At 40.2% G+C, this 26528-nt stretch overlaps 1 protein-coding gene across 1 annotated transcript in view; it reads left to right on the plus strand.

Moving 5' to 3' along the window:
• NALCN (sodium leak channel, non-selective) overlaps positions 1-26528 on the plus strand; it is a 283440-nt gene that overhangs the window by 69941 nt on the left and 186971 nt on the right. The window contains 3 exon segments of the mRNA XM_057532605.1: positions 16150-16292; positions 16423-16527; positions 24508-24594. Coding sequence (XP_057388588.1) covers positions 16150-16292; positions 16423-16527; positions 24508-24594 — 335 coding nt within the window.

A 26528-nucleotide genomic window follows, 5' to 3' on the forward strand; every position in this document is an offset into this window, starting at 1 on the left:
GAGCAGACGTCACCATGAAGGATTTTAGTGCTTTTCTAGATATGAGGAGATACAAGAATTGGGCTCTTAAAAATGGCTCCTGAAAATATCTCTCTGAAGACCTGTTCTGCCAGTTTTCCCCAGAGCACAGAGGGCCTCATTTCTGATCTCCACCCTGAAGTCCTTTCAGGGGGTGTTGAAAGTCAACAGCTGCAACAGCACATGATTTAATCCTTGTAGAGGTAGATGGCAAATGCTAAAGGCAAGTGCCAATTTGTGGTTGATACTTCTTAGCCTCATTGGGCCACAGTCTCCTCATTTATAAATGAGGAGAGGTAAGAATGAACTTTGTGTCGATACAGAATTAAAACGTGTAAAGGGCCCCGCATGTACCAGGATGGTTCTCTCCATCTGCGTGATCTATGACGGTCCCAGGGAGCTGGGGTCATTGCTCCTCTGGCTCCGTGGCCAAGGGTCTGTGTTTTCTTTGGGCAGGAGCTGCCTAATGCAGCCCAGGGTGTCACTGCACTGCTCGGAACCGAACCGGCCTGAGGCCTGGGTTTTTCCCCCGAGACAAAGGGGAGCTTTGGTCACAAAGGCACCCAGTGACCTCTGTAATGCGGGCAGGAGAATGCAGCTGCGCCCCTGTTCTGGCTGAGTCCACATTGATCTGGGGGTTGAATTCAAGATACTAATTGCCGGTCAACACAAGGATCAGCATTTGTCTTTAAGCACCAGGAAGTAATGGTGAGACCTGAAAAGCCAAATCAAGGACTTGCTTTTCCACTCGTTTCCAACATCAGAAAATATTTATATCCAAACATGATGTAAAACAGTACCAATGTTTAGGATTTTCAAACAGTGCTCTTTATATAAAATAATCACGATTTTCTAGCTTCTGTATTGTTTTCCAGTGCTTTTTCAGTTTTTCATAAAACAGAACTGATTTTTTCCCCAGTATTTTCATCTCTTGATTTCTAGTTGCCCAAATGAGCAAAGAAAATACTTATCACTGAGGAATGTGCATGACTTGACTGTACAGCATCTACCCACGGTAGCCAAATGTATGTGGTTTTTTAAAGAACATTCTTTGAGTCTCTTCTGTTGCCTTCATCTTCATGGCCCAGAAGGAGCTGCTCATGCCTGCCCATTGCCATGGATATTTCCAGAACAGCATGCACTCCAAGCCTGCCCCACACTTGGCTCTTCCAGCAACTGGAGACATCTCTTCAAAACCCCACCTTCCACCTCGGAAACGACGGGGAGGAGCCTGGGCTCTTAAAGGCCAGGAAAATGCATCCGACAACAGCACCTGAACTTCCCCCCAGCCAGGAAAGTCTGATGGGAACAGTGGCGGAGGGCTGGGAGGAGGGGCACCCCTCTGCAGGAACAAGGCCTCGTCCTATCAGGAGGGCCGCCCCAGGGGCCCTCCCCTCCTCTCCCCTGAGCAGGGATAACCCTCAGGGGCAGGAGATGAGCCTCTACTTGCCCTCAGCTTGAGGGTTACACAGTCTCAGAAGGAGACATCAGAATTGTGACCACCACAGCCAGAAGCCCCCTGCTCCGTGGCAGCACAGGCTGTGGAGGGAACAGGAGGAGAAGGAAGCATCCCTGGAGGCTGGAGTGAGCCTGCTGGCGGGAGAAGGAAGCAGTGGCCGCACGTGCCCTGCAGGGGACTCGGGTCCATCAAGGCAGAAGCCGGACAGTGGCACAGCGGTGCTGAGGATGAGGTCCAAGGAACACGTGTTCAAATCCTTCTTTGGATTCGAACTTGCCTCCACCCCAGCTTCTTCCTCTGTAAATGGGGTTAAAATACTACGGCAGCCACTTCGGTGAACAGAGTGATATTATAATGCCTGGAATTCCGAGGGTGGGGTGTGTACACTGGAGCAGATCTGTGAGCGCACAGTGCTTTCAGACCTCGAGAATAAAACCAAGGATTTGTCTGCCTAGCTGAGGACCCGTATGAGAGGAGGGTCCCCTGAGGCAGTAGAATGAAGGTAAGGGGGTGGGTGGGGAGGAAGTAGAGCCATTGAGCTAGAGTGAGGCCCTGGGGAGGGAGCTGGGAACGGGCAGCTTCTCTGTGCCACGGGGCATCCTTAGGAGGCAAAGCGGGTCTGCTGTCCCGGTGCCGGGAGCCCTGGCAGCTGGTGTGGGTCACCAGTTGGCCCCAGGCACGATCTCTTCGTAGAAATCGAGGCAGACAGTCCAGGTTTGGAGCCCGATCAGGAAGGCAGCTGAGCAGCCTGTTCTTCTCATTATCCAAGACATCCTTCCTTCCCTTTCACACGCGCTTTCTCTCTGCAAATTTCCGTCAGCCCCTCTCCCTGACCTGCTCTCTGCTTTTTTACTTTCATGGGCTCGCTTAACCTACTTGTCTACGTTTTGTCCAGGTGAGCCTATCATTATGTCATAGGCCGGGCTGCTCTTGCGGTGTTTACGGTCTCCGGGGGGAGGAAAATAAAGAAATGTACACTTTAAGATCTGGACAGGGCTTCCCCTGGTGGCGCAGTGGTTGAGAGTCCACCTGCCAACGCAGGGGACACGGGTTTGAGCCCTGGTCCGGGAAGATCCCACATGCCGGGGATCACCTAAGCCTGTGAGCCACAACTACTGAGCCCGCGTGCTGCAACTACTGAAGTCTGAGCGCCTAGAGCCCGTGCTCCACAACAAAAGAAGCCACTGCAATGAGAAGCCCGTGCACTACAAAGAAGAGTAGCCCCCGCTCGCCACAACTAGAGAAAGCCCGCATGCAGCAACGAAGACCCAACACAGCCAAAAATAAATTAAAAAAAAAAAAATCTGGACAAACTTTTTAAACTACTATATCCTGCCGATAAAATAAGATAAATAATGGTATGTCCTATGTTGCAGAGGATTAGCTCATGCTTTAAAATCAAAGCTTTGGGGGAAAACAAGGCAGGAGATATGGTTGGGTGAGAATTTGTCATGCAAATAAGGTCAGTCTGTTCTCTGTTCTCTCTTTTTAAAGCAAGAAGTATTCAAGAGTCCTAGGTCAAAACAGAGGGTTTAAAAGGCTGGAAAAACTAAATGGGCCAAAGGAAAGAGCCTTTTCACTCAAGTAGCTATGTAGATGGTCAAAGCCCTTGTGCCCCCTTTAAACTTCAGCAGTTTGTGCTGACAGTGTGATCTATAAGTCTATCAAAGTAATAGCAAATTTATTCAAGTTTAAGAGAATAATAAAACACAGCTAACATAGTGGGTACTTATTCCCAATTCTTAAGTCAGTACCATTGATTAGAAGGCAAAGAATGGTGGTGTTAATCAAGTAAGAGATTTGGGTAAAACATTCAACTCTATTTCCTCATCTTTCAAAAAAGAAGCAACACCTGCCCTGTCCTCTCATTCCTAATCTACAGGGTTGTTGAGTGAATCTGTTATGGAGGTTCGTGAAAACCCTCTTTTAATTGTATAATGCTGAGTTACATCAGCAAATAATAATAATAATTATTATTATGTTATAAATATAATAAGTATATTATTAAATAACAATTATTATTATTATTGATGAAGAAGAATGAGTACGATTATATCCCTGCTGAATAATAGTTAAATAAAAGATTATTAAAGCTTTAAATAATTACTCCATATTCCAGACATATTCCTCTGCACGTTGGATGTTAGGTAGTATTCCCAAGGATGACTTTTCTGTCATTCTCCTGCCCAGGGGTGAAAAAGTGAATATCATACCATCTGACACAGTGCAAGTGCCTGATGGCTCTCTTAATGTCATGAGCCCAGTATTTGCTAGAAAGGTCCAATCGCTGGTCAGAGGAGCTCTGACCTGTGTAGCAGTCTGGCCAGTGTGCCTCATGAGAGCATAGAGAGCCACTTCATTCCAGGCATGGGCCACCCAGATCACAGCTGCTCAGAGCTCTTTGGCTTTGGTTAAGTTTGTTGTGCTGTTATATAATGGGTACTTGGACCATATCTCATGAAGGACTGATTTTTTTCTTCCTCCTTCTCCACTGTCCTATTATCGCGCTGTTGTCTGTGTCGAATGTTGTGTTAGAGTTTGTTGTTAAAATCAAGCAGAAAAACAGGCAGCTGCTGCGGTGTAAGGAGAAAAACATTAGTAACGGGGAAATCCACATGTGGCACAGTAAGATTCTGACACCGTGGCGTGGGGCCGGCCCCAAGAGGCTTTACGATCATAATCTAGTCTTACTTTGTGCTCATGATGGTCTTTTCACCCCTACGCTGTTACTAGTGCACAAGCCAAATTGTGACCACGCAGACTAGACTACAGGTGAGCAGTGAGTTATGCCTTTGCATGTTAATTTAGAACTCTCATTTTAATCAGACAGGCTCATTGGCCCATGCTATTTCTGATCTGTACCTTAAATCAAAAAGAAGTTAAACGGTTTCTGGTTTCTGCTCCAACATGTAAAGAGCTTGGAAGTTGTCAATCCTGTTCTCACAACAAGAAAAAAAGCTAAACAAACTGAAAACCAACTATTCTGAGAGCAGTGCTCTTAGATCTAACAGAGAGTTGAGGTTGCAGGGCAAAGTGCTCCTTGAAATTTGGAGAGACAGCAAATGCTGAGAATCATTGTTCCCCAGGGGCAGAAGCCACTGGTGCCAGAGACACTTAAACTAAAGTTGGGTAATTCCTGCAGGCAGAGCACGGACTAGCCTACGAGTTGACAATCCCTCTAGTCTTAGGGGGACCCAACGCTTTCATGAGTTTTACCTCCAGGAGCCTTACCCAGTTCTTAGGATGATGATCAGAGAAAAATTCCTTCATGCTTCCTGCAGGGGGAGAGGAACAGTGACTATTCTGAAATAAGCCCAGAGCCCTCCCTTCATGACACAGGCATGCCCTGGAGGACATCTACTTTCCCAGAGCCTCATCTGACCTCGGAGGAGGGCTGGTAGATGACCAGAGCCCCTCTGGCCTCTCTGCATCACATAAACTGAGAAAAAGAGTCTAAGAAACTCTTCTGAAGGTCACAGCCAGGACTCAGACTGACTAAAAAAATTGAGATTTAATCATAAGATGATAGAATGTTTCTCCTCTCCAACACTTTATCATCACATTAACAGGGCTCCAAAATAATAACCAGGTTACAACCTAGCTGCAAGACACAGAGTCTGGGGCTTCCCTGGTGGCGCAGTGGTTAAGAATCCACCTGCCAATGCAGGGGACACGGGTTCGAGCCCTGGTCTGGGAAGATCCCACATGCCGCAGAGCAACTAGGCCCGTGAGCCACAACTACTGAGCCTGCGCATCTGGAGCCTGTGCTCCGCAACAAAAGAGGCCGCGATGGTGAGAGGCCCGCGCACCGTGATGAAGAGTGGCCCCTGCTTGCCACAACTAGAGAAAGCCCTCGCACAGAAACGGAGATCCAACACAGCCAAAAATAAATAAATAAAGAATTATTAAAAAAAAAAAAAAAAGACACAGAGTCTGTTTAGAAGGAATTTTGGGGGAAACGTAAAGACAGCAGGAGACACAGAAACCAGGACACTGAAGCCTTTGACACCTACAGATATGGCATACATTAAGCACAGCCTAACCTCTTGCCAGATTATCATAAAACCTTACACTAAAGGCCTACCTACCTCAGTTACTGTTACCTGTATATCATGTCCAGTTTTCAACAAAACGTTACAAGGCCTGGTAGAAGGCAAATAAAACACAATCTGAAGATACAAAGCAAGCATCAGGACCAGACTCAGATATGATGGGAATTTTGTAATTATCAAGTAATTTGGAATTGAAAATACTTTAATTAATAGGCTAAGAGTTCTAATGAAAAAAGTGGACAACATGCAAGAACGGATGGGTAATGTAAGCAGAGAAATAGAAGCTCTAAGAAAGAATCAAGAGGAAGTACTAGAGATCAAAAACATTCTAACTGAAATGAAAAATGCCTTTTGTGGGCTCATCAGGAGACTAGACACAGCCAAGGCAAGAAATTCTGAGACTGAAGATATGTCAGTAGAAACTTCACAAACTGAAATGCAAAGAGAAAGAAGAATGAGAAAAAGATGGAACAGAATGACAAATAACTATGAACCACTACAAAAATGCTAACATACATGTAATGAAAATACCAAAAAGAGAAGAGAGAAAGGAACAGAAGAAATACGTGAGGTAATAATGGCTGAAAATTTTACAAAATTCACGTTGGATGCAAAACCACAGGTAAAGGAAGCTCGGAGAACACCAATTAGGATAAGTACCAAAATATCTACACCTGGGTATATTCTGTTCAAACTTCAGAAAACTGAAGACAAAGAGAAAATCTTGAAAGAAGCCAGAGGGGGAAAAAAACCAAAACACCTTACCTGTTGAGGAGCAAGGATAATTATTATATTGGACTTCTCTTCAGAAGCTGTGCAAGCAAAAAAAGAGTAAAATGAAATATTTAAAGTGTAAAAAAAAAAAATCCAAATAACCTAGAATTTTGTATCCAGCGAGAGTATCTTTCAAAAGTGAGGACATATAAAGACATTCCCAGACAAACAAAATCTAAGAGAATTTGTTGCCAGCAGAACTGCTTTACAAGAAATGATAAAAGAAGTCTACGTAAAGAAGCAGAGTGTTGGAAAAGGGATACATGAAGGTAAATAAAATATTTTATTTTTCTTATTCTTAACTGACCTAATAGGTATCTGTTTGTTCAAAATAATAATAGAAACAGTATATTAGGTGATTAGAGCTTATGGATAAGTGAGATGAATAACAGCAGTGTTATAAGGACAGGAGGAAGGAAGTGGGAATACTCTATTGTAAGGTTCCTGCACCATCTGTGAAGAGGTAGAGTATTATTAGAAAGTGGACTTAGATTCGTTGTAAATGTATATTGTAAACTCTAAGGCAACCACTAGATTTTTTAAAGGAAGTATAATTAATATGCTGAGAGGAGTAAAAATGGAATCATATAAAGAGAGAGGCAGACAGAAGGCAAAAAAGAAACAAGGAACAATTGCAATGAAAAGAAAATAGTTACAAATATGGTACATTTAATTTGTCTATATCAATAATTACTTTAAATGGGGATGGTATAAATATACCAATGATTTGAGACTAAGAGAGTGGATTAAAAACCAATACCCAACCATATGTTGTCTGCAAGAGCCCCACTTTACCTATAAAGACACAGATAGATTAAAAGTAAAGAGATGGAGAAAGATGTACCATGCTAACACTAACGAAAAGGAAACAGGAGTAGCTGTGTTAATTTCAGACAAAGCTGACTTCGGAGCAAGAAAAGTTATCAGAGAGAAAGATGGGCATTGCATAATAATATAGGGTCAGTTCTCCAAGAAAACACAACAGTCCTTAATGTATATGCACCTAACAACAGAGCATCAAAGATATCAGTCCTTCCCAACGCGAGGTAAAGATTCAATGCAATCCCAATCAAAACCCCAGCATGTGGTCTTGTGGATGTCAACAAACCGATTCTACAGTGTATATGGAATGGGCAAAAGACCCAGAATAGTCAACATAATGCTGAGAAAGAACAAAGTCAGAGGACTGACACTACTCAAATTCAAGACTTAATCTAAAGCAGTATCAAGATAGTGTGGTATTGGCAGTAAAATAGAAACTAGGTCAATGGAACAGAATAGACAGCCCCCAAATATACCCACAAAAATACAGTCAATTGGTCTTCAACAAAGAAGCAAAAGCAATTCTATGGAAAAAGGATGGTCTTGTCAACAAATGGTGCTGTAAGTACTGGAGATTCACACGAAGAAAAGATGAATCTAGATACATCCAGTACAGCTTTCACAAAAATTAGCTCAAACTGGGTCATAGACCTAAGTGTAAAATGTAAAACTATAAAACTGTAGAAGATCACGTAGGAGAAATATCTAGGTGACCTTGGGTTTGGCAGTGATTTGGGGTTTGGCAACACCAGAAGCATGATACATAAGAGAAAAAATAACTAAGTTGGACTTCATCAAATCAATAACTTCTGTTATGCAAAAAACACTCTTAAGAGAATAAAAAGACAAGCCACAGACGAGAGAAAAAACATGAAGAACACATATCTGATGAAAGACTTGTATTCAAAATATACAAAGAACTCTTAAAGCTCAACAATAAGAAAACAAACCAATTTAAAAATGGGCAAAAAACAGACATCTCACCAAAGAAGATAAGCACATGGCAAATAAGCATATAAACAATGCTCAACATCATATGTAATTAAAGAATTCCAAATTAAAACAACGAGATTCTGCTACACATCTCTCAGAGTGACACAAATCCAAAACACTGACAATACCAAATACTGATGAGAACGGGGAACAGTAGGAACTTTCATTCATTGCTGGTGACAATGCAAAATGGTACAGCCACTTTAGAAGACACTTGGTCAGGTTTTTTTTTTCTTTTAAGCTAAATATAGTCTCACTATGTGATTGAGCAATTATGCTCCTAGGTATTTACCCAAATGAATTGAAAACATATCCACACAAAAACCTGCATGTGATTGTTTATAACAGCTTTATTCCTAATTGGCAAAAACTGGAAGCAACCAAGATGCCCCCTTATAGGGTATAACTTGAGATAAACAAACTGTGGTACATCCATACAAGGAATATTGTTCAGCAGTAAAAAGAAATGAGTTGTCAAGCCACCAAGAGACACAGAGGAATGATAACTGCATATTGCTAAGTGAAAGAAACTAGTCTGAAAAGCTGTTACTCTATGATTCCAACTATATGACAGTTTGGAAAATGCAAAACTGTAGAGATAGTGAAAAAGTCAGTGGTTGCCAGGGTTTCAGAGAAGGGTAGGGGTTAAATAGGTGTAGAACAGTGCAGAAACTATCCTGTATGATACTGCAATAGTGGATATATAATATTTTGTATTTGTCAAGACCCATCTAACTGTACAACACAAAGAGTGAACTATAATGTAAACTATGGACTTGAGTTAATAATAATGGCTCAACATGGGTTCACGAATTGTAGCAAACGTACCACACTAATGCAAGAGGTTAATAGGGTGCAGAGAGAGGAGATAAATGGGAATTCTTGGGGCTATCTACTCAGTTTTCCTGCAAGCCAGAACTACTCTTAAAAAATGAAGTCTATTAATTCTCTGTAAAGTTTTTACTATTTGCTCACATTCTTATCTCACCTATGTAGAATTCTGGTTTACATTGGAAATGCTGGCCTGGTAGGAAAACATAGTATCTTGCTTCCTTGTTAACACAGCTTTTAATACATGTGAACTATTTTTCAGTCTTAGTATAACCTTAAGAAATCTAAAATTATATCTGTGACACATCCAAAAAATAAATCTAAACCAGTTGAAAAACTGAGTTTTAAAACCTGTTTTAGCCTTAGGAGTTTATGGAAGAAAGTAGACAGCAAATACAGGAAAAATTCTGTAAATATTTTTGTACACATAATATCAGTGTGAAGATATATGACCAAATATTTGCCTATGTATAGTTTTAAATTTTTAACAATAAGTAATTATTTCCTCTTCAGTTGTAACTGTTCGATTATAGTATTAATATGAATTATATTAGAACATGTTCTTGTTTTCAGTTTTATATTATATCAGTGGTTAAATCAATGTAATTAAATCTTTCATTGTAAATTATGGAAATTGTATGTTTATCATAACACAAACAAGAACTTTATTTTTAGTTAAAGCCAGTATGTTATTTGTATTTCTTATCTCATTTATTGTTAATTACATTTGGTCAATATCACTCAGGTATCTTTCTTCTATCCCACTTAGACCTGAATCAGATTTTAAAATGCCTCTGAACAAAAAAGTAAAATTATTTAATTCCAATCTTGGTTGATCTTTCTATCCCGTGCTTATTTACTAGTTCAGTTTTATTTAAAAATAAAACCAATTCTCACTATTGTGGCTATTCTGAGGTAGACTGACCAACTTTACCTTAAAGTTAATTTGTATTTTCCTTGCTTGTGCCTGGTAATGCAGAGATATGAACCATGTGTGTCCCCAGATATGAAGACAAGAAAATCTTAGTACTTTTTCCAAATGCTTGGTTCTAATTTTGGACTATTATGAAATTCTAATGTCATAACTGGTAACTCCCTAAGAATTACATGACGTTCTGGCCTTTTTGCCTTGATTTCTTTTGAGTGTACTTTCCAATAGATCTTTCAAAAGTGAGTGACAAAGCTAAAACACTCTAAAAGAAACCACATTTCCTACATGGTATGTTTTGCTTGCTTTTTGAGAAAATTTTAAAAGCTACTAAAGAACATTTATTTAGTGTGTTAGTGGTGACCAGCAAGTACCATTATGGCCAGAGTCTGAGGCCCAGGAAGGTCATATAGGTTAGAAGCAGTGGATGGTTTGAATGCTAGGGAAGGTCGCTGAAAGCTAACTGCGGCTAAGCATAGTTTTGTTCTGTTTTTTAATCAACTAATGGAAAATAAATTTCCAAGAAGCTCTTTTGATCTAAAATCACTGCTCTTCAAAGGCAGGGACGTGACAGTTATCTGTCATGACCTCTGCTTTGCTGCTCTTATTCCCAGCCTCCGTGGAAATTGCCCAACTCCAGAGGCGGGGACTGTTTTAGTTGGCATATGGGCTCAGCGTCCTTGGAACTGCTCTACTTTATGCCTAAACTTTCCTGCCAATGTCAGCATCAGCCTTGTCAACACTTCTTTTCCATTTGTGAATACTGTAGTTAAAGCTTTCACCTCTCCTTTTCTAGAAGTATTTCATATTTAGCACTTGGGTGTTTAGAAATTCTCTCTCTGAAGAAATACATTTCAACTAAGAATCTTTACGACTTATGAAAGAAGTTTCACTTAGAAAATATGTATAAACATATGTGGTTTTTGGTTTTTTTTCCATATGGCCTTTGATCTTGTCGCAAAGCTTTAGTGCTGTGAACAGTGAGGTTTAAGGTAACGGACAAAGTGGTCTCACCAGTGAGGCAAAGTTGTGTCAAAAGAGGGCTTAATTGTTTAAAAAAAAAAAAAAATTCTAAGCAAAAATTCAGCTCAAAACCCATAAGGTTTCTAAATACATTTTGAAGCATTTAGAAGAAAAGAAGTCCTTTTGTGTTTGCTCCATGTTCTGGAAGAGCAAATAAAAAATGTTACTTTGTTTTGTTAACTCAGTGGCCACAGGGCAATCCTCAGGCTGAATGCCCCTGGGTCATCAGCTAAGCATGTAGATGAGTTGTGTATAGATTATTATAATCATAAAGTTATATCACAGTCTATCAGGGGAAATACTTGTGATAATTAGTTTGGAAATATAGTTTAGTAAAATTAAACATAATTTCAAGGAAGAGAAAACATGTTCAGGAAGGTTTTCTTCATTAGAAAGGTGACATCATCCCAAGTAATTTAATTATTGTTGATTTATTTAACAAACCTCTGTAAGTCAGGGTGGGCCTTCCTTGCTGTGTTGGTCTCCTGACCTTCTTCACATTTCATATATCTGGATACCTCCAGCCTTAGTGACAAAAGTTGATTATGTTGAATCCGGATGTCCACCTTAAGAATACACATCTCTCTCATTGTTTTTTTTTTTAACTTAACATGGCATGTGTTTTTAACTGTCTCATGACAAATAGATTTACTTTTTAATCACCACTGTTGGGTAAAATTTATTATCACCTGAGTTCCATCCATCAGATTTGAGGGTACAGTTCACGTGAAGAGGTAAATGGGGAGACGGTGAGGGGCGGTTTGGTGGACTAGGAACCCCAAGTTTGTAGCTTGTTTAGTTATCACCACAATTTCATGACCCTGTCATTTGAAACTTAGATGACTCAATGGTGTCACGTAATGTATGACTAGAAGACACAATAAGGAATATTCCCAGGACACAGTCAATTTCTCCCTTTTTTTCATGGAAAAAGAGTTCACGGAAGACAACCAAGCAGTAAATATAATCCTAAAGATAGTCAAAACAGATTGGAATATAATTTTGTTCAGAGCTATTAAAAAAAATACTATGTCTCAATATAGGCAGCCTGTAGAAAGTTCCAAGGTGAGGATTTATCTTCTAAATGTAGACTTGTGGGTCTTTTTAGCTAGCGAATTCAAACCACCAAAGGAAGAGGTCAAGAAGAATGAATGAAGTTAAGAGAATTGACGAGCTGAGTACCACTGTTGGAATTTTGTTTCTTGTACGGCTTGAATTTGTGCTTTGAGATTTTGGGGTCTAAGAAAGCCATGCTGTTCCAGGAGCTTCCCAGAAATATTTTTGGAGCAGGCCACACGGGCTCCGGAAAGAGAATGCATTCTATTTCCAAGTGCTATTGTAGAATCATTATTCATTTAACAAAAGTGTGGTCTTTTCAGCTAGAAATTTTAGTTCCATCATTCAAATGGACTAAAAATATTCTGGAGTATAACTAGAAAAAAGTATTTCGTATGTATCAATATGTTGTTTTCTAGCAATGTCCCATTCTGGATTAAACAATAGAGGAAAACTTTCCTGTTTCTCTGTAGCATGGGCTTTTAAATTGATATATGTGTATGTGTTTTAAGTGAATTGTGAAAATCAGCCAAATATAAAGTCAGTTATAAAATAGTTCCCTTTGTTTCCAAATCATCTGTGTAATATTTACACCAAGGAAGAATCGATTAAAAAAAAACAAGTATATGAGGAAGGCCTTCCTGAGTCTCTATACTATATGATCATTGCTTTATTTATCACCAGTTCTGGAGTGTTTCTCAATGCCAAGTCCATCCTGTGTCTCTATACTATATGATCATTGTTTTATTTATCACCAGTTCTGGAGTGTTTCTCAATGCCAAGTCCAGAAGTGAAAGATACAGTTGTAACTTAGAGTGCTGACACCTAGCGAGGGAGACGAGCAAGGTAACAGAAGTCCGTGTGACAAGTGAGGGGATACAGGTGAGCTCAGGCCTCTCTGGGAGGAGCAGCAGCGCGAGTGGCCTGAGGGCAGAGGAGGTGAGCTGGGCTGGAGGACCACAGGGGAGTTGGCAGAGAGGACCGGAGCGCAGCACGGGGGTGGCCAGAGGGAACAGGCTGTGCAAAATAAGTGTCGGACTGGAGAGCAGCACGGGGGCGGCCAGAGGGAACAGGCTGTGCAAAATAAGTGTCGGCAGCACCAGTTTCACCCTCAGCATTGTCAGCTTCTCACAGAAAGTAAGAAGGTCATACATTTTATTCTGTCAGTTTGAACACCGGAAAGCCTCTTCAAAAGCGATTTTCTTTTCGTACATTTGTCGAAGTCCGGAGCAGGAAAGTGGTGCGGAAGGGCTGTCTTATTCCACTGCCTTTGCTCTTGACACTCAGTAACATCCCCGAAGCCTTCGACCCCGCATCGTTCATGTACATGGGAAACACTTTTTTCAATAAAAAGCATTTTCTTAGGGAGTTTTTTGGTTCCATTTTCACAAGTGTCTCATCTCTTTGTAGCAACAAACCTTGCTCTCTGAACTGTACTGAAGGTTCCTACTTTCCTTTCTTCGGTGTCGAATTAGGAAGAATGGAGTAAACGCTTCAAGATTACTCATCGAACATACTATTTTTTACTTAATTTCAAGTAGCATCTTCCCTGTAGATGTAATAAAGATCTGCGCAAGTTAGAGGAAGGATAATTTTCAGTATTCCTTTCACATTTTATCTTGTATTGATGATCCTCGTATTTTACCTGTAAATGCTCAATCGGTAAAGCAATTAAACTTTAATGGTAATTCATAATGGATTTCTGCAGCCACTTTTCTTTTTTAGTTCACATAACTAGAAAAAAATAAGGGACTTAAATTACATCTTATGTTAAAATTGTCCTTCATATTCAGACCATAAAAGCAAAAACGTTGTATATTTTTAGTATGTAGGGATCATTAATGGAAACAGTCACTTCTGTTTTCTGTTGCCATTTTATATTTGGTGCATGCTGTTCCTCTGTGAATCTTTCTCTTAAAAGTTATTTTCTTGTATGAGTTCCTCAATAGACTATAAACTTAGCCATCATAGTCCCTCAGAAAATAATTATCGATAACTTCATTTGAATTGAGGATAAGAGAAAATAAGGTCTTTCTAAAGCCCTGGTGCCAAGCAAGAGAATATATATAAGTAAATGGTAAAGAAAAAAAGAGTTTAAGACCTGGAGCCTGATGATGTGGGTTTAGATTCTGGTTTTGTTTCTTTTTAACTCGGACAACTTCATTATCTAGTGACCTTCACTTCGCTTTTCTGTAAAATGTGATGGATATTATCTGTGCTTATACCCACCTACACATCTACCTGCCTAAGTAGACAGGGATTTCCTTAGCATTTAAGTATGTGAAAGAGCCTTGAAACTAGACGTGTTCTACAAATACTAGTTGCTATGGCAACAACTTACCAATGTACCAAATACGATTCTTAAAATGAGAGGCAGTACATATATGAAGTTATATTTTACATAAACTACATAGCACAGATTAGTGCCTAATAGGCATTCACCAAACAGGGATCCGCTTTCCCTCTTTCTCTCAGCTTTTCTTTCAAGCCTTGTTATTTCTCATTTGTCCCCATTTGCTGCTACACTTTTCTGCTGTTCTGGGTGCTTTCGAATTCACTGATGCTCTGATTCTTCTTCCTGCATGCATAGGCCCAGAGAGGCAGTCAGACGTCAGCCAAATTTAGTAACCTCCTTCTTAGTTTGGACATTTGATTGTATGCACATTCTAATTTTAAATTAGCACATATATGGATAGATATTGGTTTTATATCCTATAATAATTTAACTCATTTATAGCAGTGGAATTTGTTGAGGTACAGATGTTTACCAGTTTTATGAATAAAAACCCAAAGTTGTAAACAACTTCAACTGAGTACTATATTTTTTATTTGTATGGTTTTTCACAAAATAATGAGCAGTTATTTTCATTGTTTATAATAATGCCTAAAACTTATTAAGTGCTCATCAAATGTCAGTGCTTGACAGAAATGAAATCATTTAATCCTCACAATACTTTGAGGTATGTCTTAATTATTATTTCCCCATTTTACAGATGGGGAAACTAAGCCACAGAAAAGATGTCAGGATACAGGATATCATCACAGTTAAATATGCAGGTCCTCGTTCCTGAGTGCCTGGGTTAATTCTAGTTCCCCTAATTATTATGTGTGCCTCCCTAGACAAATTCCCTACACTTTATGTGCTTTAGTTTTCCCATCTGTAAAATAGGGAAGTAATGACACATACTCGTAATGCCGTGAGGATTAAACGCTGGCTTTCCTCTGAATGACATTTTAGATTCTCTTAACCATACGTTCAAAACTCTGCCCACATATTGTTCCCTTTTCCTTCTTTTCATTATCAGTAGTATTTTCAATGAGGCAATGCTCGTAGACAATACAAAGTACTCTTTAATGATTTACTAACTTACATTTTGGTGTTCAGTGTAAACACCATGGAATCCAAAGACAGGCTCCATCACATGAATTTTTGGAGCTTAAGATACTTTAGTTCTCCCTATGAGAACGTGATTTCAAATGAAACCCAGTTCTCGGACTTATTTCAAGTGCTTTTCAGCACGCTAAAAGTGTTAAGCCCCAAGTGGCAAGCGTACATGGTACACATCCGTTTTTTTTTTTTTTTTAAATTATTTATTTATTTATTTATTTATGGCTGTGTTGGGTCTTCGTTTCTGTGCGAGGGCTCTCTCCAGTTGTGGCAAGTGGGGGCCACTCTTCATCGCAGTGCGCGGGCCTCTCACCACCGCGGCCTCTCCCGTTGCGGAGCACAGGCTCCAGACGCGCAGGCTCAGTACTTGTGGCTCACGGGCCCAGCCGCTCCGCGGCACGTGGGATCCTCCCAGACCAGGGCCCGAACCCGTGTCCCCTGCATTGGCAGGCGGATTCCCAACCACTGCGCCACCAGGGAAGCCCCCGTTTTTTATTATATCTTTACTTGGCTTGATTGTTAGTGTTCTTTTCCGCATTGTTAAATGCATTTAACAGCGAAATCTGTAACCTAAAATGATTTCATTGCTAGAGATATTAAAACTGCCCTGGCTTGAAGTCAGAAGCAACTTTATCAAAATCCTAAGACTAAGAGCAATAAAATGTTGCATGTGATTTGAGTCCCTTTAGCAGAGCTTTTGTCATTGAGAAAATGAGCATGGATAAATATTGATTGTGTTTCTGAAAAATGTTTTCTCATTTCAAAAGTCCACCCCAGCTTAGCCAGCTCCCCTCTCTCTTGACAGGCACCAGCATCTTCACCGTGTACGAGGCTGCATCCCAGGAAGGCTGGGTATTCCTCATGTACAGAGCCATCGACAGCTTTCCCCGCTGGCGTTCCTATTTCTACTTCATTACCCTTATTTTCTTCCTTGCCTGGCTTGTTAAGGTACTCTAAAAATTCGTACTCATCCAGTCTATGCTTTCTGACAGTTTCTGCAGATCTTTTGTTTGTTTTCGGTTGCCCTCACTCCCTCATGCCCAGTCTTTGGTAAATGTGGTTTGTCATTTTCTTTCAGAATGTGTTTATTGCTGTCATCATTGAAACATTTGCCGAAATCAGGGTACAGTTTCAACAGATGTGGGGATCGAGAAGCAGCACTACTTCGACAGCCACGACGCAGGTACAGTATCCGGAGATGACGATGTAACCCACTTGAACTGGGCGTGTCCCTCTGCACCACCCTGGACATTGATGGAACTTGATGGGACTTGAGAAACCCTGTTATCACCAACTTCTGCAATCAGATTCACTGAGGGAGCTGCTTAAAAATACAGGTGCAAAGCCCCAAACCCAGAGCGACCAAATCAGATTTTCTGGGTGACGGGGCAAGGGCACCTATATTTTTAACAGCCCCATGGGTGGGTTTGATAGAAAACCAGGCTTATCATCATATTTATTATGTACCTTCCATTTGATTCTACCATCACATGTCCTCCAAGGACTTGCTGATAAAATATAGCAACTGTGGAATTCCCCATTTTAAAATATTCACGTAATTGAAACCAATATAATGGCCCTTAGGTATAGGATTAGAATTTTTCAGAAGGAAAATTTATTTCATTCAGAATGAACCAATCACAATATAATAAATTATGAAGAGGACCCCTCCATCCCAAATGCATGCCTGTGAATTTTGAGGAATTACTGCATATTCAGAAGGTTTCCACTCTGCTCCCAAGAAATTGGAAGTATCCTAGAATTTGACTAAAAGTGGCATGGCATTTATTACATAAGAGGGCAATTCAGATCCAATGTCTTTTGTTTTTATTTTTGGTTTTGTTTTGTGTTTGTTTTTTGGTGGTTAGAAAGAGGAAGAATAGGTTTATATATCTTCTTCTGGTATAAATCTTAATAAAAGAGAGAGAAAATAAAAATTCCAGAATTGAGAATGAAATTACTTTATGCCTTGCAACTATTGCTTTAATGTTAAATTTTAAGAGAAATTTAACATAAGTTTGTAAATACTTACACAGGTCTGTTAGGACAAAGGTATCTGTGAAAGATCCGAGGTACAAATTTTACTTTGCAAATCTCCAAATTGAACTTTTAATAATTATATTTATATAATTATTACTTTTAAAATAATATATATTTTTTAAATAATTGTATTTATGCCTACGTATTAAAATTATAAAGAAAAGGATTCAGGATAGTGGCTCACTGGGAGTGGGGATGAGGAAGCAGAGGAATAAAGTTAAGAAGAAGTACAAAGGTTAAAAAAATAAGATATTTATATTTAATAACTAATAGTGAAAATACTATTAAACATGCTAATATTTGGAAGAGCCTCGTGCAGTATTTTTATGATGTTGTGAAAGTTCGAATGGTCTAGTTCATTATAGATGAAATAGTATTTATATTATTCAGTTTTGTCAAACAGCTATTCAAACTTCCATGAAAGATTTTTTGAAGTGTTACCTAGGTTATGTCACAGATGGCATGTAGGAAAACCTTCAGTGAGTCCGCCACATCCAGTACTCATTTCCTCTCTCATCTTTTTAGTGAGCTATGAGAAATCGTAAAGTTCCAAGTCCATTCTGACATGTCTTTTAAATAGAGTGACGGCCTCGTGAAGGTGTGTTTTCCAGTATAGACATTGAGAACGAAGTGGGACATAGAACTATGAACTCCACACAGAATTCATGTTCGCTATTCCTGAGAGATGACCTAAAATGTCTTTAAAACTATATAGTGCTTCTTAAGTAACTCTTATTTGTAAAACCACAGCTGGAAAAGTGGTGTCTGGAAGTGCCACCAAATCAGCCAGCAGTTACAGTAGAAAGTGAAATGTGGAGAGACTGTGAACACAGTTGTACAAAATTGCTTTGATGCAAAATTGTCCTTAATCAGGAGGAATAAGATGGTAATTCAGACGTAATGCGTCTAGGTATTCAGCAGAGGTAATCACCCAGAGAACTGTGAAAAACCTTCATTAAGAAAAACGCTGTGGCTGAGGACCTGGTTGCTAAGCAACCGAAGCTCCAGCCGCAGCCTCTCTGGTAAAACACCACTTGGGCTGCCTGGCAACAGGCCGCAGGCCCCGCCCATCCCCTCGCCAGCCACTCAGCAAGTGTTCCAGATGCTTTTGTGTGTGTGGAAGGGAGAGGCATCATTTGCCATGATTCTGTTAGGTTTGTAAAATCAGAGACAACGCTGCACAAAGGCCTTCTCGTTCGATGGTTTAAAACACTAAATCACAAGTTTCTAGTTCTAACAAAACAGATGGGCTTTAAGGAAATAAAATAGAGATGGTTGTGTATTGTGAAGCACACAGCTTTTTAGAAATGAAGTCAGTTCTTGTCTTCCTCTAGTATGTGGGACGTCTGCAGTTGTTCTCTGTAAGTTATCCTCATAGGAGGGCAAAGAGGGTCCTGGGGATGGTGGACTTGTTGATATTTCTAAGTCCCTGGACTTCCCAGGAGGGCTGTGTGAGTAGAAAGAAAAATTACACACATTAACAGGATAAAGTAGGGGCTTTCCGACGTCTTAGGAGGTTCAACAGATTTGGCTCTGATATGTTAAGAGGCAAAAGAGAATCAGTGATGAGAACTCTTTCTTTAAAATAGCAAAGCAACCTGCCTCAGAGTCACAGCGTAGAAACAAATTACAGAAAAATTAATGCCAAAGGTCTTATGGAGACCATAATAGAGCAGGTAGCAGGAGAACAAAAGGAAAACGACGTGGAAATTTTCAGATTAGTAGTCAGTAGTTTGCCTGAACTCTGATGGGGATGGTGACTCCCGTACCTGCATAATCATTTGACACAGGTCACTGTTGCCACATGCTCGGTTATATGTTGGATTAAAGTGCAAGAGATTTGTACATCCAGGATATAATAGCCCCCTGTGTCAGCCCACAATAGGACTTCCCATGCTGCACGTTTGTAGGGGTGTTGCCCCAGAGAAGGGTGTTGGGATGGGCCGATGTGCTAGCGGAACACGTCCTGGGCATCATGCATGTCTGGTCCAGACTTGCACTCCCACTCCTTAGACACTTCACCTCAGATATCTGTTGCCAGTCTTGTGGTCTTCTGATCTAGGCTGATTCACGGTAGGAATGAGCTTATCTCACTTTGCCTGGAAGAGAACCGAAAGAACTAAACTTTAGGGCCCCACAAGGCTAAGTGTTGTATATATAGTGACAAGAGACACAAGGCAGCCTCCGGCAATCAATCCATACCTAACTTTTATATACAAATCATGGCCCAATAAGGCCATACTGAGGGACGAGTAAGTAAATATTCTGATTGTCTAAAGAGAGCAGTAATTTCTGGGTCTGTCATTGTCTCTGACTGAGCACACTTGCTGGCCCATGTTTTCTGAATTAATAAGATACAAGACAGATAAGGGTGGAGTTAATAAAAGGACACAGGAATTCTTTCTCCTTTGTAGTTCCATGAATCTTCTCAGAATATAGGTTCCTACAGTACTGGAACAACTTCTGTGTAAATGTGCAATACCAGCTTAAAGGCAGAAAGGCATAGGTGAAAAGGCACATGATGGAAAATAAAAAGAATTTCTCCTCCGTGAAAAGATGTGTACAACGTAATGCTCCAAAACAAAACTTTAGTAAAAATTTGTTTACTGCGTTCCAAGACTATTGGTTTCCACATGAATATACATCATTAAAATATGTGAGAAAGCAATTGAGTGAAAGCAATTTCTGGGAAGGCTTTGGTAGAAGGTACAATAGTGAGCTCCTTCTAATAAGAAACTATAGTAATGGAATAATACATTCATCATAGGAAGCCATACATGAGAATTATGTCTTGTGAGTCGGAGTCATTGAGTATATTATTCAATTACGAAATCAAGTCAAGTGTCCACCCTCATTATTTTGTGTGATAATGACTATTACCTGTTTTTTAAGATGATTGATTTTGAAAGAACCCAAAGAGCATGGGAATTTCAAAATAACTTTTGGATTTTCTTTTCATTACCAAATGTGTATGTGTGTCTTGGGTTTGGAATTTTAATTCAGTTGCTAGTGGTCACCCCTATTACCAAGATCCATTCTCTACCACCTCCCATTAGATAATCTGTTATTGTTGTCATTGATGATGATGATATTCTGCCTAAAGTACAATAGAACAATCCGCAAAGCATTCTTAGCAAAATCAAGTGACCCTTTATAAAACGCTGGCAGTTGCAAACAGGCAAGCATGAGATGATTCTCAAGACTGAAACCTCCATGGATTCCCAAGTGGTTGTACTAAGAGGAGGGTGCACACGTGGTTATTGGTAATATTCCACTAATTCATAACACTTTACTATAATAAATCACATATCTTGAGAGCTGCACTAAGTACTACGCTATTGGCTTTACAAGCAATCTTATTTAATCTTCACAATCACATTGTGAAGTTGGTATTATTATTGTCTCTGCGTTGCAGGTTAAAAAAGGACAAGGATTGGAAAGTTAATTATTTTATCCAGTATTACATAACTGGTATGTGCTAGAACGGGGGCTCAAAACCAGCTTCCTCAGCCATAAGAGTCTTCCGTTTTGCTCCCTGAGATCCTACCTCCTTTTAATTTGGTCATTACAGGCCCTGCTGTCAATGTGCTATCTTTTTTCTGGCTTCTCTTTTCTATTAAAACAAACAAAAAAGGTTTTCTTGTTGACTGAAAGGTGGAGAAAGGGGTACTTTCATGCATAATTACTAAGTGTGAATTAGAGCATCCTTTCTAGAAAATAGTTTGGCAATATGTGTCAAAAGCCTTAAAAACATATAAACTATTTGACAAAGAGAGAGAGAGAGAGAGAAAGAAAATTAACTCGAGTCATAAAGTATTGATTATAAATTATGAAATTAGAATAAATGCAAGCCATTAAATCGTGATTGAACTTTATTGATATGAAAATATGCAAATAACATATTAATGCAGTAAAAGGGTCTCATGTTTATATGTATATGTGTGTATGGGCATAATATACCTGAAAGGTTAACTCTGAAATATTAGGGGTGCTTGTCTCTGGGGAATGGGCTTAAGATTTTTTTTTTACAGCTCATACACATTTTCTAAGTATTTAATAGTAAACCTGTATTAATATAATGAGAGGGGAATAGTTAGTATCTTTAAAAATGAAATAAATCATTGGACATTCAAAATGAAGCCACTTGTGTTAACTTAGGTTCAGCTGCAAGGGACAAAAAGCCCCAAATAAGTGGCTTCTATAAGATAGGGTTCCTTTCTCTATCATATAAAGCTGGAGGATGTCATCCAAGGTTGTTACGGTGGTCTGTGTTGCTATAGATCCAGAATCCTTCTACCTTTTTGCTCCACCTTGCATCACTTCCATTCCCCAGATTGCCTCCTGAACTAAAATGGCTGCTGTAGCTCTAACTCTTACATCCATATTCCAAAGAGCAGGAAGGAAAAAAATAGAAAGTTTCTGCTTTCATTTCATAGACCAGTATATATATAATTACATGGTCAAGATGAGCTTCAAGAAAGGGAAAGAATGTCCTTTTTTTTTTTTTTTTTTTGGTGGCCATAAAATTTTTCTTACTTTGTAAGACAAGAAGAACAGATATGGTGGGACAACTGGCAGCCCCTGCCCCTGCCACACTCCCCTAAGGACTTCACCCTAGGATTCACGGCTCTGGATATCCCACCATGTGCCTCGCGTAACTACTGTTACATTAACCAATCCAAATGTTGTTGTATAATTCAGGGAACTAAAGAGAAATGGACCATGGCATTTCCTTCACTTTATTTCACACAAAGAACTGACCTTGAGAGAGCACTTTTACTAACAATTAAATGGATTCATTTGATTTTAGTCTATTGGAAAAAAAATCATTTAACAGAGAAAATTAGTCTGCTCCTGATGAAAGCAAACATGTGCCCCAGGGATCCTTTGCTCCATGGTAAGAGAGTAGAGGATGCTTGTACAGAGGGTTCCTACCTCGTGACTGGCGGGATTGCTTTTGTCTTTTCTCCTTAAAAAGAGACTCCCAGACATTTGACAGATACTTTAAAAGGCACTTAACGCATGTTTGCATCTCAACCAATGTATGTGTATTCTCAGAATGAGCCTATTTGTGATGGATGTGCTTGATTCTACCACTAAACTTCCCTTTTAAAATTCATTCTAAAGGGAATCAGAATCCTGTAAATGGACAGCTGAGAAGAACCATTTGTAATTGGCATCTTGGATCAGAGAATCTTTGTGTAAATGTGCACCGCCATTTTGTCATTTTAAAAATACATGTATGGCCTATGAATTTTGGCATTTGTCACTCTCCACCTCCCTTATTTTATAGAGGGCAAGTTTTCTTTCTGCAGATGATCTACTACCTCTGTTACCAGGAGTTTGAAATTATAATGATAAATCCTAGGTAGTGGGATCTTTGCATCATCTCATGTTTCCATCAACAGTTACCCTTTTGAACACAGACACGGTCAGACGAACATGAAGACATAAATATGGCAAAGAAAATGTTTATGTCTGTGAGATAGTGAGCTCAGGCTGGAAGAAAACAGTGAGTGCTTGTAGTTGGCGTCTTTTCTTAGAAAAATAAACATCCTTAATTTCACCCTATTCCACCACGCCCCTGCAGGCACACCTAAGGAACTGAAAAGAAAATATATAATAGTGGGAAAATATTTATAAGTGGTACATGCTTTCCAGCGTAGTATATTATTGATAGACAACTAATTTTTTAAAATAAATCTATTTATTGATTTATTTATTTTTGGCTGCATTGGGTCTTCGTTGCTGCGCATGGGCTTTCTCTAGTTGCGGCGAGCAGGGGCTACTCTTCGTTGCAGTGCGTGGGCCTCTCATTGCAGTGGCTTCTCTAGTTGTGGAGCATGGGCTCTAGGTGCGTGGGCTTCAGTAGTTGTGACTCGCGGGCTGTAGAGCGCAGGCTCAGTAGTTGTGGCACACGGGCTTAGTTGTTCCGCAGCATGTGGGATCTTCCCAGACCAGGGCTCGAACCCATGTCCCCTGCATTGGCAGGCGGATTCTTAACCACTGCGCCACCAAGGAAGCCCCTAGATAACTAATTTTTAAGGTGGTAGAATATAAGATAACCTACACATCCAGCAACCTGGATGTCTAATTCAATGACTGTCAGATTTTAGCATCCTGTACTATCCTGAATTTCATCATTTATGTCTTTTAAGCCAAAAGAAACTACTTTTTCCCTTCATAAATATGTATACATAAAATTTCTGCTGAGCAGATTAATTGTGGCTTACACAAGCTAATTTCACAAAGTCTTTTAAGTGATTTGTCATTCTCCTACCATTAAAATAACATTCCCGGACTTCCCTGGTGGCGCAGTGGTTAAGAATCCACCTGCCAATGCAGGGGACACAGGTTCAAGACCTGGTCCGGGAAGATCCCACATGCAACGGAGCACCTAAGCCCATGCACCACAACTACTGAGCCCGCAAGCCACAGCTACTGAAGCCCACATGCCTGGAGCCCATGCTCCGCAACAAGAGAAGCCACCGCAATGAGAAGTCCATGCACCGCAACAAAGAGTAGCCCCTGCTTGCTGCAACTAGAGAAAACCCGCACACAGCAACAAAGACCCACTGCAGCCAAAAATAAATAAATTAATTTAAAAAATAAAATAAAACAACATTCCCCTCTTTCCCTATGCTAAATGCACATTACATTATTTATCCTGAGAATATTTTTCTATTGGTTCAGTGAGAACTGTCTACTAAATAAAGGTAAAAGTTTACCACTTTTTGTAAAAACACACCACGCTTTGGAATTCTAATTTTCATTTTCTCTGAGATGTTATATATAATAATCAACATAATGGGGATAAAATACCTACTTTTAAAGTCTTGTGGAGAAGAATATTTGGGCAGTTACATGCAAAGCATATGTAAGGCAGAAACGGCCTGTTGCATAGCAAGTGCTCAATTAATGCAAGCTATAATCTTTATTATGATTATTCACTTACGTTTGCAGTGTTAAAATGGACATCATTGGAATGACTCATGTTCTAAATATAAAGCCATAAGAAGACAAATCTTTGACAGCAAAGAAAACGTAAAAAGCTGCAGACAAAGTTAGAGTTCTTGATGTTCCATCGTAAGTGTCTCTGACTCATTTCCCCTTTGTCTTGAAGATGTTTCATGAAGACGCTGCTGGCGGGTGGCAGCTGGTAGCCGTAGACGTCAACAAACCCCAGGGACGTGCCCCAGCTTGCCTCCAGGTGCGGTATGATGCCATTTCTAAAAGTCACCCCCAAAGGTCTTTGATTTGATTTTATACGAGGAAATCTACAGCTCTCCAAGCTCTAGATCCACCCAAATTTGTGGGCAATATTACACTCCATCCTGTATTCCCGGGACCTAGCATCCTGTTTAGATACACACTAGGGATTTGGTAAATTTCTGGTAAATGAATGCACACAGGTAAAAGCAGGCCAGTGGTAATGAATTGATGAAGAATTTTGTTGTCTCATTAAACCTTGTAAAGGTATTCTTCTGCAAAGGCCTGAATTGTTTGGGGCCGGGGGCAGTCAAGATCACAATTCACTTACTTGAGTACCTCACCATGTACGCAGGAAGGAAATGTCTTGAATATGTAGTCTGTTGTTCTGCATCTGCAAGCTCTCCCAGCAGTGTGGTATAATAAAGGCACTTCCTTAACAAAGTGCACCTGCAGCAGACACGAGGCGATGGGATTGCAGGGGAGCCCAAAGTCCTGGCAAGTGGCCGGAGGATGGGCCATGAGGTCTCTGGCCTGTGAACCTTCTGGACTTAGCTTCTGCTCTGAGCTCCCCAGAAAGCCTAATAAACTCCTTTTCTTCCGTGGACCACAGTGGCCTCTTCTCTTTCATGTCCCCCCTCCCTGCCCACCAATAGCAGTAACTCATTCAAAACAACATCACCTTAAGAGCGGCATCCCTGCCATTCCAGGGCTTTTTATATTTCCATTTTCCTCCTCTTTAAGGGTGAAAGCTCAAGCTGTCCCATGTTGGGAGCAGAGAACTGATTCTTCCTCCTGGAGAATTTTCTTTTCTTCACCCTCTTTCTGTTTTCAGTTGTAAATCCTCTTCCTACAAGGGGACTGCTTCTTGTAGTTTTTCATATCCCCCCCCTATAATTTGGGGAAGGGTTTATCACCTGCTTCAGGATGAGAACGCATCTTCTGTCTTTCTTTTGGATCTTTCTCCAGGTGGGGACTGGTGCATTTCAAGGATTGGTACATAAGTAGCAAAATACTGTCCTCTGAACCTCTCCTGTGGGCTACATCTATATGGCTGTTTAATCATATAGTTATCTGTTTGTATCCATGAAAAGGATAGAGCAGAAAAAGAGGAAGAGTTTACGATGAATACGGATAATATTAAGTACTATTCTGTGCTTCTCTTTCTGTCGTATATTGGATGGTGACAATGCCGCTAATAATTCAACTTCTGTGGCTACCTCTACTACTGCTACTACTGTCATAGCAATAATGATGACAACCATTGTAGTAGCAGCAGCTTCTTGCCTAAAAAGTACTTTTACTTACATTATTCATGAATCCACCAACCGATATGTACTGACACAAAGATGGTCCTGAGCAAGACAAGCCCAGCCCCTCCCCTCATGGAGCTTACAGGGTACTTCAGGGAGTGAGGAGGAAACCCAGCTTTGAACTAGCAATCACAGGAGTGACGGGCGTTTGGAAGGAGTAATGCAGGATGCTATGGGAGTATGTAATTTGGAGTCCGCTCTCCTTGTCTGAGAATCAGGGGAGGTCCTCGTGAGGTAGTGGTACTTAAACCGAGACCGAAAGCATGAGGCAGGGAGTGAGGAAGGGTGAGACTCAGTACAGCCCTGTGCTGCGGAAAGATTGGCATCCTCTATCAGCCTTTGTAGAGGTGAAGTGGAGACCCAGAGGGCCACCTGAGTCTCCTGACCTCAAACAAACGGAGAAACCGGGACTTGTACCTGGTCTTCTGGTCCCTGGTCCCATGCTCTATCTAGCTGAAAAAATATGCCAAGGAAACGTTCATTTGTAATAGAAATCAACGATCAGGCCTGCTAGGAGTATCAGGGTCTTCCTGTGCCCCAAAGGCATTGCTTAAAATTTTAGTAAATGCTTGTTAATAGATGCCTCAAGGTTGCAGTCTGGAATTAGGAAGCGAGCCTCTAT

The sequence above is a fragment of the Balaenoptera acutorostrata genome, chromosome 18 (genome assembly GCF_949987535.1).
Source record: "Balaenoptera acutorostrata chromosome 18, mBalAcu1.1, whole genome shotgun sequence".
In the NCBI taxonomy this organism is placed as follows: domain Eukaryota; kingdom Metazoa; phylum Chordata; class Mammalia; order Artiodactyla; family Balaenopteridae; genus Balaenoptera; species Balaenoptera acutorostrata.